This window comes from Brachycentrus maculatus, unplaced genomic scaffold, assembly GCF_059751285.1.
Source record: "Brachycentrus maculatus isolate JH-2025_06_01 unplaced genomic scaffold, ASM5975128v1 h1tg000117l, whole genome shotgun sequence".
Taxonomy (NCBI): Eukaryota; Metazoa; Arthropoda; class Insecta; order Trichoptera; family Brachycentridae; genus Brachycentrus; species Brachycentrus maculatus.
Window position 1 is genome coordinate 1706183 of NW_028280870.1, and position 20861 is coordinate 1727043.

Below are 20861 nucleotides of genomic sequence, written 5' to 3' on the forward strand. Positions count from 1 at the left end.
AAGAAATAAAAAACATGATAAAACAGTGCATTTTAAGTATGCCAAAAAGAATTGAGGCAGTTATTTCTGCCAAAGGTGGAAATACTAAATACCAACTATATTTTTATGAAAATATATGCATAATTTAAGCGTAATAAAGTGTTCATGTGTAAATAAAATTCAATGTTGTTTTATTCAAGGTTTTCTCTGAGTTATTCCTGTTTGAATTGAGAAATTGCGCGAAATTCTGCGTGGCCCTAATTCATTGAGTAGATACTGTAAGATTGCAAAATAACATGAATGATAGTGTTCTGGGGTCAAACGGATAGATTCCTGATATTATAAACACTCCACAATCGAATAAATAATTTATTGATCTTAAAATATCAATTGTCTCGTTCCAAAAAATAGTTTATCACAAGAAGTAGCTGGTGTTTTGTGTTCGGCGGATTCGGCTCTCAGCCGAGTCCCATCACAAATTTGGGAATCTGGTACGCCACATGAGGTATAGACATTAACATGGACATCCTGGAAATTATAATAAAATATTATTTTTTGTTACCGAAATTGAATTTTTTCTAACTCAATAATATTCCACGTAGTCTTCGATCAGTTTAATTCAGTGATTCTGAACCTTTTTGAAGTCAGGAAGCACTTTTGGTCATAAGAAAAATTCGCGGTACACTAAAATTAAAGATTAAAAAAACAAACAAAGTTAACATGTATTAAAAATAAAACTGATTGTTTTATTACAAACAAGTTAATAATTACATTAATTAATGCAGGTATAATTAAAGTCTCTGCTATAGTTTGTGGTTTTAACTGAAAAATACCCCGAAACAGATATGTTAAGTCAGCCAATGCCAGGGACAAGTCTCTGCAAATGCACAGACTTCCATATTACCTTTATATAAATAAAAATATGCTTTGTCTCTGTTGAGACAATATATGGCCTTGAAATGGTTTGAGGATCGAAATGAGATATAATACATAAAAATATCTTGCAAATACAATGGTTTCGAAGAACTACAGAAAATTTCCAAAAAACTTAGTAACGTTTATAATCGCACATCTAGAAATGAGGATCACAAATCCACAAAGTTTATTTAATATTATCTAAAAATATTTATTGTATACTTAATCAACTTAGTTTATTGATTCGGCATTAACTTTGTGGAATGACATGATTATTTTATTAAAATTAAACACTTGAATATACCACTTTATCGAGTTTTATTTTTATTTACGACTAGTTTCAAAAACGACAGATATTTTCATCTTCTGGTACACATTAAAACTGTAAGTTTTAATTTGTACCAGAAGATGAAAACATCTGTCGTTTTCGAAACTGGTTGTAAATAAAAATAAAACTCGATAAAGTGGTATATTCAAGTGTTTAATTTTAATAAAATAATTAACTTAGCATTTAAAATGATTTTTAAAAATGGGTAAAAAATTATATTATAATATTAAAAATAAGCATTTAAGAAGAGAAAAAAACACTCACCATTATTTCAGAAGATAAGATAGAAGAAACCTCCCACCAAAAGTGCCGCCAAGTCTTAAATTGTATGTACAATATTGTGAAAAGGAAAAATTAAAATAATAAAAATTAAAAATAACATAGACTCTGATACCCGTTCTTTATTACAATACATAATATGAAGAAATAAAATTCATATAAAAATATTAACAATAGTAAAATTAAATATAACATTGATTTGTAACTAAAATATATTCAATTTATTTTGAAATCGAATGCCTTAACGTAGGGACTGACCGGATTCATTTCGTGTTACGTTACGACGCAAGCATTCGTATAGTCAGTACAGCGTTCCGAGTGCTCCATCCGAAGTCGGACGCTCACCGCGAATGTTACGTTACGATGAAATGTGGAGGTCAGTCCCCACCTTTAAATGTAGATACACAATGTGGTAATATTATGTAAGTAATATTGCAAAATAACATTAAATGTAACTATTATTTGTAAAATACAATAAAGTTTTGATATATAAATCTCTTTCTTTTATAATTTTGAATATTTATTAATTTATTTAATTTGCCAAAAACAGATATTTAAAAATTTTATTTCATAATTTTTCAAAGTCTATTATGATATTCTGGAACAGTTTAAAGTGTGAATAAAAAATTATGATGTGTATAAATATTTATTTACATTAAAAAAATACTTGTGTAGTTCAAATATAAAAAAATATATACTTCTTCTAATCTTATCCGCACCCAATGGTGTTATTTTTATTGTTAACCTTTCCGGGAGTGCAATAATTGATGTCCGACTTTCTCTGGAAAGTGGGTTCTTTTTACATGAAAAAAAAAATCACAAAATCTATGTACTCATATTATGATAGAAATTATGTAAAAATAATTAAAAAATTAAACTCACCATCTCTAGGTCTAAAATAAAAATTTTATGACAAAATTACATACAAATTTACACAGATGTCATTGCTTTACAAGTTATGTAACTTGTATAGCAATGACATCTGTGGATATTTGTATGTAATTTTGTCATAAAATAAAACCTAGAGATGGTGAGTTTTTTTTTTTAATCGTATGATGTCATACTGACTGACTTTGACGTTTATTAATATCTTTGAGGAAAATTTACACCAACATTCTATTACGTCCATACTCCCAGAAAGGTTGATTATATGAAGGCAAGGTATTCATTCCTGCGCATCAGGCCCTACTCCGGGTGATATTAAATAAATATTGGAATAAAAACAGGTAACACTAATTTTAATCCCCCTGGGAATCAAACCATGGAATTCCAAGTCACGCAAACTTCTACAATATGTTGGTGGACAACTATGGTCTAACAGTTTGCACTATTTGTATAATGAGAATAAAAATACCAGATTCAAAAATTTATCGTGTATTTCACATTTATAAATTAAATCGGGCTGTGGTGCCATGGACTTTGAGTTGGGGGCTCTATGTTCAACTCCCACTCAGCCATAATTTGATTCCTGTTTTTAAACAAAAGCCGCTTTGGTAAGCTTGAAAATATTATTGAATTGAAATATTTGCGTATATCATTATGTACATATTTTTTAAACAAATAAAAAGATTCATTCAGAAAACTATTAAGTAATTTTTTTTTAACAAATAAAAAAAATCATTAAAAGGACTATATCGTAATGGACTATGTATTAAGTATGCATTTTTTGTGAAATGTGCAGAGAATGTAAGTACACATATGATTTTTTATCTTATATGTTTACTAAAGAAGTGTAGTACAACAAATAAGGTGTAAAAGAATGAAGCACTCCCAGTGCTTTTTTTTTTATGTATTATTGTTAGCAGAAAAAATATACAAATGTATAATCCGAAATATGAGATTGAAAATAATGTTTTTTGAGATTCTTAATAGCCAGCAAAGCCTCTACTTTTAGAGGCTTGTCTGCAGGTAGTATAGTAAGGATAGGGGAGTCAATGTGAAAATGCATCACAAACACCCAGACCGATTGAAAATAAATCTTTCATGAATTTATTTTGCAATTAAACCTTTCCAACTACGCCACAGTGCCTTTTCTTCTGAGCCTTATATGCACAAAATGGTGGATAGGGCACTGCATCAGATCGAAGTGGTGTTAGCTTGATTGTTGACTACATGAAAGCAAGGTAATTAGTCCTGCATTCAGATTAATCCAGGGTAACATTGAATCAATATTAGAGTGGAATAATTAATTAAGCATATATTAACTCCGGTAATTTTACCGGACGACTTTATACATGACCACTTCACTTCAAAACTGGATAAGTCTGAGATTATCCATTATAAAGTAATAAAACTATAGTAACATTAATATATTTTTTTCAACTTATCACTAAGTACACTGAATTTTTGCATCCCACTAGAGTTTGTCACTGTTATTTTATGTACATCACTCAGTTATTGCAGTTGTGTAGTCTCGTGGTGTCCCGGGCACTCCTACACCATTCTGTCCACAGAAGAATTAGCGAATTATGAATTAAAATAGTCCTCCACCTTATTTTTTAAACACTCATATTGCAGTTGGGGTTCATGCATTAGTAATTTACCAGTCAAGGGAAGAAGGAATGTTAAATTGAGTATGCTACACCAGCAACAAAAAATACTATGATATTGGTACATTTGACAGGGACCAGTCCACAAATTTAAACCAAACAATTTGAATTAATTGTGTTCGTTAAAATCATAACATGCATTATTTAAATAGACATTTTAAATTGGACAGAGATTCATTAAAAGAAATTCAAACATTAAATAAAGTTAATAAATTTTCAGACATTTATACTTTTCATTTTTCTTTCTCAAATATCTAAAGATTTATTTACAAGCAGTTAGATAAGGTTTGCATACATTCTCCTTTGTTCTTTTATGCTTTTTCACACCAAATAGTGCAGAGAGTACTGCATCATACTGACACAGCATTTTTAAAATTATTGATAACTATATAATACTAACATAACGTGACCAGTCATGCACTTCAGGTAATAGCCATATCAGTAAAAGCAATCCAGTTTTTAAAATGTATTGTCTTATATTTAGTAAACTAGATAATTTAGATAGGAACTGCCTTATTGGAGGGAATGATAACGTTACGTTTTATAGGAGGTTAATGTTTTTAGATTGTATTTTAATTTTAAATGACTCATTTCAGTAATTTCCGCTGATCAAAATGTATAAATACAATTTAAAAATTAACACTTTACATATAACGTTTCCTCCGATAACGCGGCACCTATCTTAATATTATTAGGTTTACTGTACATTTTTAATAAAATGCAAAATAAATTAACGTGCATAAAATTCAAAATAATAAAAAAATCATTTACATATAGTTTTACTGTGAATTGTATTTCATACAACAACAAAAAACAGTTTGATATAAGCCCTTGTATATTCAAAGTTACTTTATACAAAAAATGTTTTTAGGTATTTACTTTCCACATTTGAAATGATTATTTACGAACAAACAAAAAATTACATATTATTTACAAACTTAAGTACATACATATAGTAAAAATTCTAACAAGTTAACAAAAAATAACATGATTTTTTCACCATTCTGGTCTGAAGAGCCAATTTGATATTTTTATCATATATACATATAATTACAAATAATAAATTAAAATAATGTGTCCTTACTGAGTTTCCCCGTGCCGAGGGCATATTTTATAAAATTTATTTAAATACTACTGAATGATGCGTGAGGCTATCTATTCATATTTCCCATGTTATGTTTCCATGTTGAGTTTCCTCGTTGTTGTACAAATATAGCAACTAGTGAAGGGACGAGACAACTCGTAGTAGGAAACCTGGGCAAGTAAACAATCTACAAGATAGTTGGCAGTCAACATTTTGAAAATAATTATTTTAAAACTAAATAATTATTGTCAGATTTAACCTGTTAACCGGGCGGGACGTATTAATACATCAAACGTAAACAATATCGGGTACGGGTAGGACATATGAATACGTCCTGTAAGTATATGTTGCGCCCTGGAATGGGCAGGACCTATATTTTCTAACAACAAAGGTAATCAGTCATCCCTACATCTTTCGACATTAATTATTTTTTATTTGTTTGCGATTTTGTATTTTCCTTTGCAATTTATATATTAATAAATGAAAAAATATATATTTCATAGTCTTTTCATTTATATTAAGCGTAAATAAAATATATAAAATAACGTACACCGGGCGTGAAATGAAAGAGTTGCCCATTAATGTTGCGTAATTAAAAAGTGAACTCCTCTGTTAAAAAGTTAATGGGTGCACCATGTTAGATTTAGGAGTACATGCTTGTTTACTGTGCAGTTATCTAGAATAATCGAATATCACAGTGTTTATTTTAAGTGGTTAGAATGGGTTATGTTAAGGTTAGGTTAGGTTGTCAAGGCTGCCACAAGAACCCGGATATAAAGTTAGTGATTCCGTACGAGACTGTGAAGCCGTTGTAGAGCCAGGCGCCCCAGGACTGGCGCTCTGTGGACTCGATGCGCGCCTCCAGCGTGCCGCACAGCGCCCTGCGGTCGTGGGAGCGCCCCGAGCGAGCGTCGCACAGGATGCGCTTGCGGCAGTCCACGTCGCACACTGTCCGCACGGGGCTGTTCTTCCAGTAATGCCTAGAAACCAAACAAACAATTTTTTCAATACGTTTATAAATATACTAATTTAATGTATCCCCAAAAGTAAAAAAGTTGCCCCGCCTGGAGGGGAGGTGACTCGGTTTGTCAAACAATGATGCGCTAATATTTTGCACCTAATAAAAAGAGAACAAACATAGAAATAATTTTTAAATGCAGAATAAGGTAGCACGCACTGTATAGATTGATTTTTGTGAATATATCACCAATCTGATATATAATCAGTCCAACAAATCATAACGCTCATGTGTGACTCATAGTTTTGAAAAGTCAAAGTTTTTTTTTAAATCAACCAAGTTATAAAAAAGTCTCATAAAATTCTTACTGTTACTGTTTTACCAATAAATATGGTACATATAACTATGCGCGTATTTTATCGAGTGTCTAGATCAGAAATGTGTTAAATTGACACTAAAATTTGAAAAAATAACTCAGTAAAAACACAACACCTGGGATGTGATTTGAATTTTGACTGATTTTAGTTGATATTTTAATCGAAAGGATAATTCTTTCCTTACAGGGACATCTTTATTCAAGTGCCAAAAAATAATAATAATAAGTAAAAATTCGTAAAAATAATAAGAAATACTGCATTAGCAAAAGTTTTCTTTACTGATTTGTAGATATCACACCAAATTATCTTTGTAATATGAATTACCCACGGACGGAGGTGTGGCTTAAACCGCGGCTGATATGCAAATGTAAAATATTATTAATATGTTTAAGATGTGGCGGCTGGTATGCCGGTGGGTTAATGTGTGTTTGATGTGCGTTCCCATACTTATAATACAAGTCGAAGAGCTCTTCCTTCTCGGTGATCTCGGTGATGAACTGGTCCCAGTCCTGTGGCCGCAGCGAGGGCATCTGGTAGGCGGCTCTGGCGGAGTACAGCTTGTACCATATCGGGTAGTCGTACAGGTTGGCCTCCTTCAAGTTCATTATCCACGACTCGTGGTCCACCACAAGCTGCAAGTGTTTGTAAAGTCAGTACACACGCATTAGAGACCATGGCTCTGCAAAGCTCAAATGCAAAAGGCGACCATGCTTGGTTTAAGCCTGAGTGATAAAGTAAGAAATGATATCAGGAATAGAACCAAAATAGAGGATATCATGGATCGCGTGGAAAGACTCAAGCGGCAATGTGTAGGACATATTGCAAGACCCCCATATTGCCCCACAAGATGGACCCCAAAAATTTTGAGATAAAGACCTTGGAGAGGTGTTGAAAGACCCCAAAAAAAGATAGTCCGATGACCTATGATGACCTATAATGGCTATCTGCTCTGGGGGGTAGAAACTGGATGCAAACGGAAGGAAATGGAAGGATCGGAGAGGCCTATATCCTCTCATATAGTGAAGAACAGAATGCTAGAGAAGAAGAAAAGATGTTGATTTACTCACTCTCGTAGTTTCGTCGTGATCTCCATCCACGTAGTATATCCTGTATCCGGGATTGAGATCATAGTACGGAGTAACAGAAGGGCCAACGTAAGCTATGCTTGTCGCCCTACCTGAAAATTTATTTACAAAATGCAGTAAAATTATTTTTCAACCATTCAACAGTTGAATTTGCCGTGGAAATTTGTCGCTGCAGGAAATTGTCAAGTGGAGACAAGACTCCCAACACCGCTCGAGTTAGTCAATAAAAATAAATAATTACTATTATTAATATTTTTAATATTTATAGCATTTATTTATTTATTTAATGGTTAGTTATTTTGAAAGAAGTGGGTGGTGAAAAATCTTGTAATAAAATAAGATTGGGTGGCCCACTCCTTTCAACCTGTATAATTTTGACAAACATCCTAAGTGCATGGTAGATCTCGGCCTTTAGTGCATGTTGTTCCCCAATCCTTAGTGCGCGTTGATCCTCGGGTCAACTAAAAACGCATATGATCAATATTTCAAGTATGTGAATATGGTAGTGACGTGTACTATTGTTTGTATGCTGGTGTAGTGGTTGTCCCGACGAAGAGACGGGTACATCTCGAAACCGGTAGACTAAAATCTCGGTGAAAGGTTATAAAATTAGCTGTCCGGCTATTTTGACAATTTGTATTCAAGATTGAATAACTGTCTTCGCAGTTGATAACCCTAGGTTTTTAAATTTACCTAAATCTTTTGGATCATAGAATACTTCAAACTCGTCAAAGTGCGTGTGTCCGAAGAACTGCGCCGTGATGGTGGCTTCGTATCGGTTGATGATGGCGTAATAATTCCTGCTCCAGACCTTCAGGCAGTCGGAGTGCCCGGGCGGAATGTGACCGATGATGTGCACCTTCTCCGCGTTGAACTCTGCGGACTGCAGTTCATAAATCAGCCACTGCAGCTCCGTGCCGGGGTCTGTGCTGTTGAGTAGTAGCCACCTGAAATCGAGAGGTAATTTGAAAAATCAATATCGTCAACATTTCAAGCACTGTGATTTTCCATTCTGTGGCTATATACTTTAATCTCTCTGTGCATACTGCCTCAACAGCGTGGCCATAGAATACCAGTTAAGATAAGAGTGTAGTCCCACGTTTGACGATGGTGATTATTTCTCGAATATTTCCAGATTATGTTGGGTTTTAGACTACTAACGCCATCTATTGATAATACGATATAATTAGATCATTTATCGGCTAGTTACATGTTTTACTGACCAAACTGTTTGTTCGGTCAGTAAAATATGTAACTAGCCGTAAACATTTTTTTGTTTTAAAAACTTACTACTCGACACCTTAAATCAATCTATACATCTTATTATAACTTAATTTAAACATTGACCGGTTTCGAAGCAAATGGCTTCTTCCACAAGAGTAACTTATAATAAAACAACATTTTTACTAATATTTTTATATGTTTTGTTTTTAAACTGACAACATTGTTTCTACAGACTGTCGATTTGACAGTTGACAGTTGATTTGTAGTCAGAACATTTTGCCGTTTCGCTATCAATAGACTGAATGACCATTATGCATGTTGTAGGTTCGGTGAATGGGCCGAAACAATATTGAGTGAAGACTCATGAAAGTCAAAAAACATCAAGTGATATTATTTTTTGACATCTCATCAAAGATGAAGAAGAATATGGAAGTCTGGGCATTTACAGGGCTGACGACCATCTGGAGATAATCCAGATTTTGTGAACAAATATTTGGACACACTCAAAATGTTATCAAGTGATATAATATAATATATGAGGAGATGTACGAATGTGGAAGAGGTGAAGATTGTTTGCAAAGACATTCAAATGGTGTGGTGTTCTATTCTCTCTGCCTACCCCTGTAGATAAGCGACATTATGGTTATTTAGTCACAAACTAATAACTATACGCTACAAAGGTGGACACTGAAAAACAGCAGATAAAAAAATATGCCTGTTGTGTGAACATAATATGACTCACCAATTTTTGTTATTGCAGAAGTTCATGTTGAGGGAGATGAGTCTGAAGCCGGGACGCACTAGGACGGAGTAGAATGCGCCTCTTCGCACCGTGTGGGACACCCCGGCGGGCAGCCAGTGTCGCCAGTGGCGGTCCAGCTCGTCGTACAGCCACGAGATGCTGGACTCCTCCGAGGACACGTAGGGAGGCGGGAAACTGCAAACATCACTCAAGCGTAACCAACGCACAACACACTAATCAACTACTAACACACTTGGGACGGGAAAGGTATTTTTACCCGTTCAATCGATTGATGCTTAAGGACGGTAAAGGTATTTTTACCTTGTGCGCTGGCCTCATTTCAAAGGCAGAAAATAAGGAATTATCCAATGCTTTTAGGATAATATTATATACCAATCTCTTTGGTAATGTCTTAAGTATATGTACATAATTATCAAATCCCGTCGCCAGCAGTCCCCAAGTGTAAAAAATACACACAGTTACTTTGCACAGATATGATTTAGTTCAGGTGCATATTTTATCAGCATATAAAATGCCTGCATCGCTCCTATTCTCGTACGGCTATTCTTATATGGCTGAGATAGGCACTTTACAAGAGCCCAGAGCAGCCGTATACTCAGCTCAGAAAATAGATACCTGTGAAGAATTTTAGACATACGGTGGTTTGACTTTGTGAGTAATAAGTAGGTGCCTTCTTAATCATAAAGTCAAGTAAACGCGTCGTATTTTGCGATTCAACCACACAGATATACACCTGAGATCGCAGTCCCGGTGAAATAGTACCTGTTGACCGGAGCGGACTCGTGGTTTCCAAGAGCCGGGAAGATGGGAACTCCGGGGAACATGTCGGACATCTGCTTCACCGTGTCCTGCAAGATCTTGAGGTTCTCTTCCCTGGTTTGGTTCCACACGTCGTGCGGCGGTAGGTCGCCAGTCCATAGGATGTAATCAATGTCCTGATCAAAAACACAATTGTTAGTGTTAGTATTATTTAGAATACATATTAGAATAATAACTAAGAATAATGACAATATGTCGTGCTAGTATTATTTGTAGTACATTTTTTTTTAGATGGGAATTGCATTTATTATTTACCTTGCTTATTATGTACAAGGTTTATAGATCATTTAGTGGATTTTTGTTTCTTCTCACTAAATAAATATGATTTTATTTGAATCTGTGTTGGGAACAGAAGGGATAATCTAGTGTGGGCCAATCAGGAACTTCTCAGCATTTGCTCATTGCTGGGAGGAAACCACGTTGCACTCCTCAGGAGAAGGCGGACTGTTGACAGCAGACCTTCCGTTGCACTAGAAGAGGGTTCGGAATTTTGTGTCCTAGCTTGGTTTATGTTACCAATGTCCTATAGAAATTATTAAAATTCTAAGAGGTATACTACCTCCTTGATAAATCAATCAATCCTTTCAGTGCCGGGAGGTATTAGTTAATTAATTGGAGGATTAATAAAAATAATAAAAAACATAATAAAAAATCGCAGTACGTTTGTCTTAATTTTATTTTTCTGAAATTCTGAAAGCAACTCGGATAATCGGTGATTCGGATAGTCGGAGTCGGGATGTTGGGAGTTGACTGTACAAGTTTGGAGAGAATTTACTTACAGTGTGGGTGTCAGCGATGTGCTTCAGCATGTGGTCAACGGTCCTCTTGGGGGTGTCGCACTTGCGGTAGTCGCCCCACCGCCCGGCGCCCCCACCCGGGGTCTTGGCGGGCCCGTTGGTGAGGCGGCAACACAGCGGCTCCGCACATTCTGCATTGGATCCTAAAAAAACATACACATTCTAACATTGTAATTTATTTTTCAGTAAAGGTAACATAGTGTACTTTTTTTTATTTAAAGGAAAAAGTCTAACATAGCTGAAAACAAAAAAGCCTTCTTCATCTGACCCTTATTCGCACCCGAATGTGCATAGGGCACTGCATCGTATTGCAGAAGCAGTATTTTGATTGTTAATAATATGAAGATAAGGGACCAGTCCTGCGCTTCAGATACCAGTCCAGGGTGATAAAATAAACATTCTTCTTCAAACCTTTATCCGAACCCCAATGGTGCATAGAGCACTGCAACATATAAACGCAGTCTTATCTTGATTGTTAACACATGAAGGAAAAGTGATCAGCCAGCCCTCCGTTTCAGGTACTATATTCAAGAGTAATATTGAATAAATATTAGAGTGAAAAAAATCTTTTTTTTTATTTAACCCCCCCTGGGAATCGAACCCGGGACCTTCAGAACGGTAACCGAGCATGCTGACAATTGTCAGTGTAATAACACTACTGAGGCAGATAAATAAATAAACAAGACAGTGAAAAATCACTAATGTATATTTTGACCGCCTCAAAATCAAATACCAAAACACAAAACAAGGAAAAAATGAAATAATGCTATATAATTAAAATAACAATGGAATCTTCTGTATGAAGTACGCAGCGGGAGTAATGAGATATGACTATATTATTTCTCTGGTCTGTGTCAATAATACCAGTCATACAATATAATTACAAATCAGGGTCAACATTCTATGTCCATACCAACACTAACATGCACATATTTTTTAGATTGAGTAGTTTATCACTCATTACTGACAATGAAAACGTGAATAATAAATAATTACTGTTTACCAACATCTTGAATGAGATTTAATCATTTCAGGAGATACAACGCAACACAGAATTCAATCACCGGCCGACTGCCGTAGAGTAACAAGTCTTTCCATGCTTAATTTTTTTAAAGAATGCATATTGGATATTTTTTTGTTTTTTTAGAAAATATATATAGAAAAAATATTTTCATAATATTTTTTTAATTTAACCTTTCAATAACTCTTTTCTTTTCAAAACGGTATTATTATTTTGAAGAAAAACTTATTTTTCAATACAAAAACAGTGTTTTAAGAGGTCAAAATTAGATATGGAACAAAGGCAAAGTAAAGAAATGGGTAAATGATCAAGGGTTAATACTTTGAAAATTGTAAAATTGTTTTTATTTTCAAAAAAATTCTTTCTTTTTTCGTGTCCAATATTGTGCAATATCTTCCAACCAACTATTAACAGACTAGTGATATTGGTTTGATACCATATAAAGCTGTTTGCAATCAGAGGGTAGATAGTACTTGAACATTAAAAAAAACATACATTACAAATTAATATTATTTTTTGACATCTCATCAAAGATGAAGAAGAATATGGAAGTCTGGGCATTTACGGGGCTTACGACCGTCATAGGCTGGTTTAAGTGATCACTTTACATACGTGTAACATTCACCAATTCTACCCATTATTGACAACCACACTACTCAAATTCTTGGAAGTTCTATATATATGAACCAATTTAGAAACCTTGTTCATGAATCACTAGAACTTCACTAGAGACATCTATTGGTGAGATGTAAAGAAGCTTTTTATTAAGCAGAAACTCTTATATTAGTATGTGAGATCCGAATCCTGGATTATAATCACACACATGAGAAACGCCAGAAAATACCATTTTCATTTTTATTATTAAGCTTATAATTTGACCAGATAATTTATTTACAACATTTTGAGTGTGTCCAAATACTTGTTCACAAAATCTGGATTATCTCCAATTACAAAAAAAAAAATATTAATAATAATAATAATATGAAAATAACTCCTGTAATTGGAGATAATCCAGATTTTGTGAACAAGTATTTGGACACACTCAAAATGTTACAAATTAATGATAATAAGGAGGGCAAAGGAAAAAGGGAACATAAGGTCTCTAGAAAATGATTATACGCACCTTCTGCATAGTAAGGGTCGTAGTGCGTGTCGGAAATGTGCAGCACTTTGAATGTGGGGGCGCTCGGCTGTGGGGCTTCCACGGCCTTCACGGTCGGCTTGGGCATCGGCGGGAAGGCCACCTCCCACTCGTGGTACGGGTTGTACACGTCGCCGCACGCGTCGCCGATCACAAAGCTGCACACTTCATCGGGGCCGATGGAGATGCGTTTAAGAACGTACACCACTTCGCCCTGCAAACGTAACATTCATGCAACAACTAAAGAGCAAAGCAAAGGCAATGACCAAAGAGAACAATTATTAGAGTTAACACACTTCGGACGGGAAAGGTATTTCTACCCGTCCGGTTGATTGATGCTTAAGGACGGGAAGGGTATTTATTACCTTCTTCGTCGGACTTATTTTTAAGTCAGAAAAGATGGAATTATCCAATGTTTCTTATAAAAATATTATATACCAATCTCTTTGTTAAGTTTAACCATATGTACATAACTATCAAATCCCGCCGCAGGCGTAAAAAATACCTGTCCGAAATGTGTTAATATGCATTCACTTACTCAAAAATGTAATATTGTAATAACGCATATTTGCAATTTACAAAAATGTTTCCTCACTGGGTTTTCCCATGCCGAGGGCATATTTTACAATACTTGTTTATAAAATTACTAACAAAGTGAAATGTACACAGAACCACAAGATCCGAAACATAGTAATGGCCACTTTTGGCCAAAATAACTTTGATTATTACATAATAAAATTATACAATCTGCTTCCATTATCCATTAAGTCATTATATAACGAAACTAAAAAAGCTTTTCATAAATGGAGGTGGCTATGGTAAAATCAGTTTGAACTATTTCTTCACCGGGGTGCCTGTACCAGGTACGCGCATATCCGCAAAGGCCCATTTTTGTACAAATCCACAAAGGTCCATTTTGTGCGGTACAGTAAATCAGGCAAAGGGTTTTAATCTGTATGTAAAAAAATATTTATGATTTTCATCTACTTACTCCAAAGAGCCTGGTGATACCCTCGCAAACCCTGACCGACTGTATCTTGAGGGAGACGCAGAACTGGAAGATGGTCTTCTTGATCTCCTCCTTGCTCTTGCCGGTGCGGATGTAGTGCTGCAGCAGGCCGGCCCCGGCCTTGCAGGCGGTGCACGACACCTTGGACATCACGGAGGTCTCCACCTCGTAGGCCACTTGCTTCAGGTTGAAGAGCTTCAGGGCTTTCTCCACAAACAGGGGGAAGTTGGAGCCGTGCTCACCATCATATCCCCAAAGCATTCTAAAATGAAAATTATCAAATAAAAACAATTGAAATCAATATATTATATATTTAAAACATAAGGAACATAACGATCTTCATATCAAATCATTTATTTGCATCAAATTATGCAAGGCACACAAGGTGAGTTGACATAATAACAATAAAAATGACCTTGAAGTCTGTACTTTCTCAGCATTTCTTCTCCATGTTATAATGGGTAAATTTAAATGTTGTGTTTCACCCTTTCTCGCTGCTCGCTGATAGTGTGTGAAGGAGACGTGTATTTACCAGTGCTTACTATTTGTTATTTTGTTATTATTTTATGTTTAAGACTTTTTGTTTCTCTAATAGTGTATTCATTAGGGTATTTTTATATTGGATACTGTACATATGTATCATGTTAAAGGCATTCAATAAATAAATAAATAAATAAATATAATAGCCGTTCAATAAATAAATAAATAAATATGACAAGATATATTATAACTGCTAGGGATATGTCTTATTCTGCAATAACCATGGGTAGGGATAACCTAGGCGGGTTGACACAAAAGTGAGTTGACACAGTGACAATATCTCAAGATACATATATTACTGCCAGGGATATGTCGATAATCTAATTGAAACTTATTTTGCAATATTGCTCACTCCTTTCAACAACGTTATGTATAAAAAATTGTCAATTTTCAGTTGTGCATGTTTTCAGAATGCCCAGAAAATTTACTATATCCCCGTCAAAGCGGCATATTTTTAACTAAATATTTACCTGCTACAGGGCAGTAAGTGTTGTTTTTGTATTTTGAAGAAAAGGTATTGTTTAATTACTTTTTTTTTTTTTATACTAAAAAATTTTAAATGGAGAAAAAACCTTCAGGGTTTCCCTGAAAAGATCTGTTGCACAGTAAAAAGTTCAATAAGTGGCTATTTATTTTTAATACATTCTATTATATTTTTAAACTTTAAAAACGATCTCCTGAAAAAATAAGTTTTTTGATATATGATATTGAAAGGAGTGAGGGATATGAATCCAGTTGGAACGTATTTTGCAATAACCATGGGTAGGGATGACCTAGGCGGGTTGACACAGTGACAATATCTCAAGATACATATATTACTGCCAGGGATATGTCGATAATCTAATTGGAACTTATTTTGCAATGTGACCATCGGTAAAGGAGACTCAATTGGGTTGACACAATATCTTAAGATATATAACTGTCAGGAATATGTCAGGAATCCAGTTTGAACTTATTTTGCAATATGACCATGAGTAGGGGAGATGTGAATGGGTTGACACAATGACAATATCTAAAGATATAATTGCTAGGAATATGTCAAGAATCCAGTTTGAACTTATTTTGCAATACAAACATGGCATGATTTTTGTCTATGCTACAACAATTTACCAGATGTATATTTAGACTTTTTTAAATATGGAGTATTTGTTAATATGAATTTTGTATTTTTGCATGACAACTACATACTTAAATGTAATAATTAAACCTTGCTTTGTCACAAATGGGTACACTTGCCATCACTCCCAATGACACTAACATATAATTGGAGCTACTATAAAAATAAAATACCTACACATAATGACTTCAAGCACATATATATGGTAATCTGAGTAGCAATATCAATAATGGGCATCATTATCTATGGACTCGACATTTTATTGGCAGTTGTCTATGAAAATTTTGGACGACAATGCTTTATTGCACAGGACATCCCAAAAAGATTATACACACATCTTATTTTTATTAATTAATGTTTCAAAGGTACTTCTAACATGTGTGGGAATCTCATTTTTAAAGGGTGATATTTGTATTGGTGTTTGAACTATTTTAGTTATTAGGTTCTATTTATTGTATCAACTATAATATTTAGCTATTCCATTTGTTTTCATGATTTTTACATTGGTCTTTGTCTGCGCCCAGATGCTGCACAGGGCATAGAATCAGATTGACACGGTGTAACCTATCACTTGTGCCTGACCAATTGAGTTCCCTGTGTGGAGTCCAGTCTACCTTGAACAATTTCCCTTGAGATTCTTCAGGCCCTACTTGGCTTAGTCTTGTTGGAGAGTCCAGCCTTCTTTGATTAGTTCGGTTGAAGTGTCCAGCCTACCTTGAATAGTCCAGTTGAAGAGCGTAACCTACTTTCAGTAGTAAAGTTGATGAGTCCAACCTAACTAGAATTGTTCTGTTGAAGAGACCACCCTACTAAGGTAGAGTGGCCTTTTCTAAGGATAACTACTAAGGATAGTCCAGTTGAAGAGTCCAACCTACTTTGAATAGTCGAGTTGATGTATCAGCCTACCTTGGATAGTCCAGATGAAGATTTCAACCTACTTTGAATAATGGAGTTGAAGAATCCAACCTACTTTGACTAGTCCAGTTGAAGATTCCAACCTACTTTGAATAGTCGAGTTGATGAGTCCAGCCTAACTAGAATAGTCCAGTTGAAGAGTCCTGACTACCTTTAATATTTTACTGGTGGTTGTACCAGTTGAAGATTCCAACCTACCTTAAATAGTCGACTTAATGAGTCCAGCCTACATCGAATAGTTTATTTGAAGAGCCAGCCTAACTAGAATTGTCCCGTTGAAGAGTCCAACCCACCTGGAATAGTTTCCCTTGAGGTTCTTGAGGCCCTGCATGAGGTGGTCGTCCAAGGGCGCGGGCGGCAGCGTGTGGTTGTGCCCGTGCGGTGAGAGTACGGGGGCGGCGGGCGCGGAGGAGGCGGGGGGCGGGGCCGGCCGCCAGGAGTCGGGGGGCGCGCTCCACGGCACGGCGGCGCGCGGCTCCGGCGCCAGGGGGCCCCACAGCGGGGTACCTTCAACAACAACACTGCTTCAAAATAATGCTCTATTGATCCTTTTAACTAACTAACCATCACGAAAAGCCACATACTTTGGCCACATATTCCGTGGAGAAAAATATGCCCTTCTACACCTTTTAGTAGAGGGAAAGATAGAGGGCAGAAAAATCTTCGACAGTGGTTTGGAATACCGGAGGCAGCAACCCTCATCAGGCTGGTCCAGGATCGTGAGGAGTTTAAGGAGATGGTCGCCAACCTCCGATAGGAGTGGCATGAGAAGAAGAACCATCACGCTACTCCCTTGAGGGTAGGCAGAGAGTATAGAACGCCACATCACTCTATCTTTGCGAACAATCCTCTCCTCTTCCACATTAATGCATCTCGTCATGCATACCCGCCGATTACTCCATCTCCTGACCTGACCACGCCCGACTATTTGAAATACTTGGGCATTTTTTATTTTTTATTATGAGGTCAAGGGATCTTGCATCCCTTATGTCACTGCGACCATATTATGTCTATTGTGACCTTCCATTGTATCATAGCTCAATTTCAAGACCTACGTAAGTCATGTAGCTCACGACCTGTCTTGGTGGTAAGAGCTTACTTGGACATGCCAATTTATATAGTATGTCCTATTTATTGTAATTTTCATATTGTATATTTGTGCTTTATTGAATGCTCCTTTGTTTCAACATAGTCTTAATATATCGTAGTCGTACAGGAGAAAGTGACCAACTACCAAAACGTAAAATGTTCAGAAGGGCCATTTAAGTCACTTTTGCTTGGCAAAAAAAATAAACATCAATGCAGTTAGTCATTTTCAACAAATCAATATATTATACTTTCAAGTTTAAAATCCTTTGGGATTTTTTTCAGGGCAATATTAAGCTAGAAAGATATCAAATAGTCAATGAACACGTTTTTGTAAAAAAATGCACTTGGTCACTTTCTCCTGTATGACTACGATATAATATTACTAAATTATACTCGTACACGAGTACACCCTGTATTCGGCTGTCCGAACTCAAAACACAGTAAGGGACATTTTTTGTAGTACGTTTTTTTTGCATTTTTGGACTAAGTAGATTCTACTTAGTCCAAAAATGCAAAAAAAAACATACTACAAAAAATGTCCCTTACTGTGTTTTAAGTTCGGACAGCCGTATTATTTTTATATTTTTTTACTCTGTCGAGGCGTTGTAAGCGTTAAATAATAAAATTATATAAACGAAATATGTACGAAAATACAAGATTGCGATGGCTCATAAATGAAATGGTCTACTCACCAGATGTGTGAGGGTAGATGAAGATTCCCATCAGCAGGCTCCATGGTATCCTGATGAGCATGGTACTGCTGGAATGGTGACCCTGGCACCCCCTGCAACAAGCGACACACAATGGGTTAGCTTGGGGAGCAGCGAACAAGGCCTAAATGTGAAATAACGTCTGTCAACACTCCTTTCAAGAACGTCATAAATAAAAAAAACTTCATTATTCAGGAGAACGTTTTTAAAGTTTAAAAATATAATACAATGTATTAAAAATAAATATCAAGCCACTAATTAAACTTTTTACAGTGCAACAGATCTTTTTAGGTAAAACCTGGAGGTTTATTCTCCATTTGAAAAATACTTAGTATATTTAAAAAAATAATTAAATAATACCTTTTCTTCAAAATGCAAAAACAACACTTTCTGCCCTGTAGCGAGTAAATATTAAGTTAAAAATATGCCTCATTTGGTGGAATATAGTACATTTTCTGGGCATTCTGAAAACATGCACAACTGAAAATTGACGATTTTTGATTTATGACGTTCTTGAAAGGAGTGAGCGATATGAGAACATATGTTTAGTAAAAATATGTACCTACGTGTGATAAGGAATCAATAAATATTTATGACTCATTAAAAATTGTTGTTCAGCTTGATTTATCATAATTTTATCTTTTTCTAGGTATTATAATACATTCAAAATAAATAAAAAGTGTACACGTGCAGAAGTAAACGTTGCATTAATATGTAACAAAAATGTAAAAATATGTGACAATATGTTACAATGACAATGCGGCTGTCCAAACTTAAAACACAGTAAGGGACATTTTTTGTAGTGCGTTTTTTTTGCATTTTTGGACTAAGTAGAATCTACTTAGTCCTAAAATGCAAAAAACACGTACTACAAAAAAATGTCCCTTGCTGTGTTTTGAGTTTGGACAGCCGAATGATTATTCAACAGTTTTTTAAGGAATAAAGCGCAAGGCTTCTATGATTAGAGCAGTGTTCCTCAAAGTGGGCGATAACTGGTGGCCTAGAGGGGGGCGGAAAAGGGCCCAGAAAAAAATGGCTATGGCTGAATTAGAATTGCATCAACTTCTATTTTAAAATTCACTGAAATTAAAACCTACCTATTACACAACATCGATTATTTAGTTCATATTTATGCCATGTTTGACTGTATAAAAATTAAAAAATATTTAACATGGCTTAACATAAATTGGGGGGCGCGAAAAAGAATTGATTTTCAAAGTGGGCGATAGACGAAACAAGTTTGAGAACCACTGGTTTAGAGGCTTGTCTGCAGGTAGGATAGTAAGAAGTAAGGACAGGGAAGATATTGAAAGTTATCCCAACCGCATTCCCGGATCTGATACAGAAGGATCTAGGAAGGAAGATCTAGGCTTCCTGACAAACATCTCTTGCAAAGCAAATTTATATTTTGAACTAAGTTGCAAAAATTGAAAGAAAATGTGAAACAAAATTGTATCCCGATTTTACTGTGAATTTACATTTAATAGCTTTCAATGTCCCTGTAATGCATACCCGAAAGCACTAAAGCAAAAGTGCAAGAATCCCGTACCCGTAACATGACCTTGCATATATAAGCAGGGTGCAAAAAAAATGTGAGGGAAAAAAATAAAAAAATGTCCCTGTCACTGCCAATTTAAATAAATACAAGTTGGGATGGATCGAATGAGTAAGAGTAAGAGTTGTGTCGGGTTGTGGTCCCGTGGTTAGTGTCGCAGACTATTAAGTCAGAGTTTCTCGGTTCGAACCTACTCTACCACAATTTGATACGTATTTCTAATAATGAGCCGCTTAGGCTCACAGAAATAGTATGAAATTGAAACATTTATGTAAATAGTAAAAACACAAATATTCTCTTTAAAAAAAATCATAATAAAGAAAGAACAGTAAAACAAATTTATGAGGCGAATGTAGTTGGAAATAGAACCAGAAGAAGAAGAAAACCTGGCATGATCAAGTGTTTCAAATACTTGAAAGCGATCAGGCCGGGAGTCGGAATAATCGGCGGGTATGTTTGAGGAGATGCATGAATGTAGAAGAGGCGAGGAATGTTTGCAAAGACAGAGTGGTGTGGCGTGCTATTGTCACTGCCTACCCCTACGGTAAAACGGCGTGATGGTTAGTTAGTTATCTAAATCTGTGCAATTCAACAACATCCGCTCCCG

General features: G+C 35.4%; 1 protein-coding gene across 5 annotated transcripts in view; it reads right to left on the reverse strand.

The window, feature by feature from the left end:
* Positions 1-368: 368 nt before the first annotated feature.
* The window catches only part of LOC148309816 (sphingomyelin phosphodiesterase), a 66402-nt gene continuing 45909 nt past the window's right edge, over positions 369-20861 (reverse strand). For 3 of the 5 annotated variants that reach the window (XM_088259482.1, XM_088259483.1, XM_088259484.1), the window contains exons 2-13: positions 18682-18773; positions 17194-17407; positions 14311-14590; positions 13302-13533; positions 11140-11300; positions 10304-10476; positions 9521-9715; positions 8248-8501; positions 7537-7646; positions 6917-7101; positions 5929-6114; positions 369-507 (exon numbers count right to left, since the gene is read on the reverse strand). In XM_088259482.1, the coding sequence (XP_088115608.1) occupies positions 438-507; positions 5929-6114; positions 6917-7101; positions 7537-7646; positions 8248-8501; positions 9521-9715; positions 10304-10476; positions 11140-11300; positions 13302-13533; positions 14311-14590; positions 17194-17407; positions 18682-18742 (2121 nt within the window). In that variant the 5' untranslated portion in view covers positions 18743-18773 and the 3' untranslated portion in view covers positions 369-437. Of the gene's footprint in view, positions 508-1486; positions 3945-5928; positions 6115-6916; positions 7102-7536; positions 7647-8247; positions 8502-9520; positions 9716-10303; positions 10477-11139; positions 11301-13301; positions 13534-14310; positions 14591-17193; positions 17408-18681; positions 18774-20861 lie in introns of all 5 variants that reach the window. The other 2 variants (XR_015837483.1, XR_015837484.1) reach the window with 1 other exon arrangement.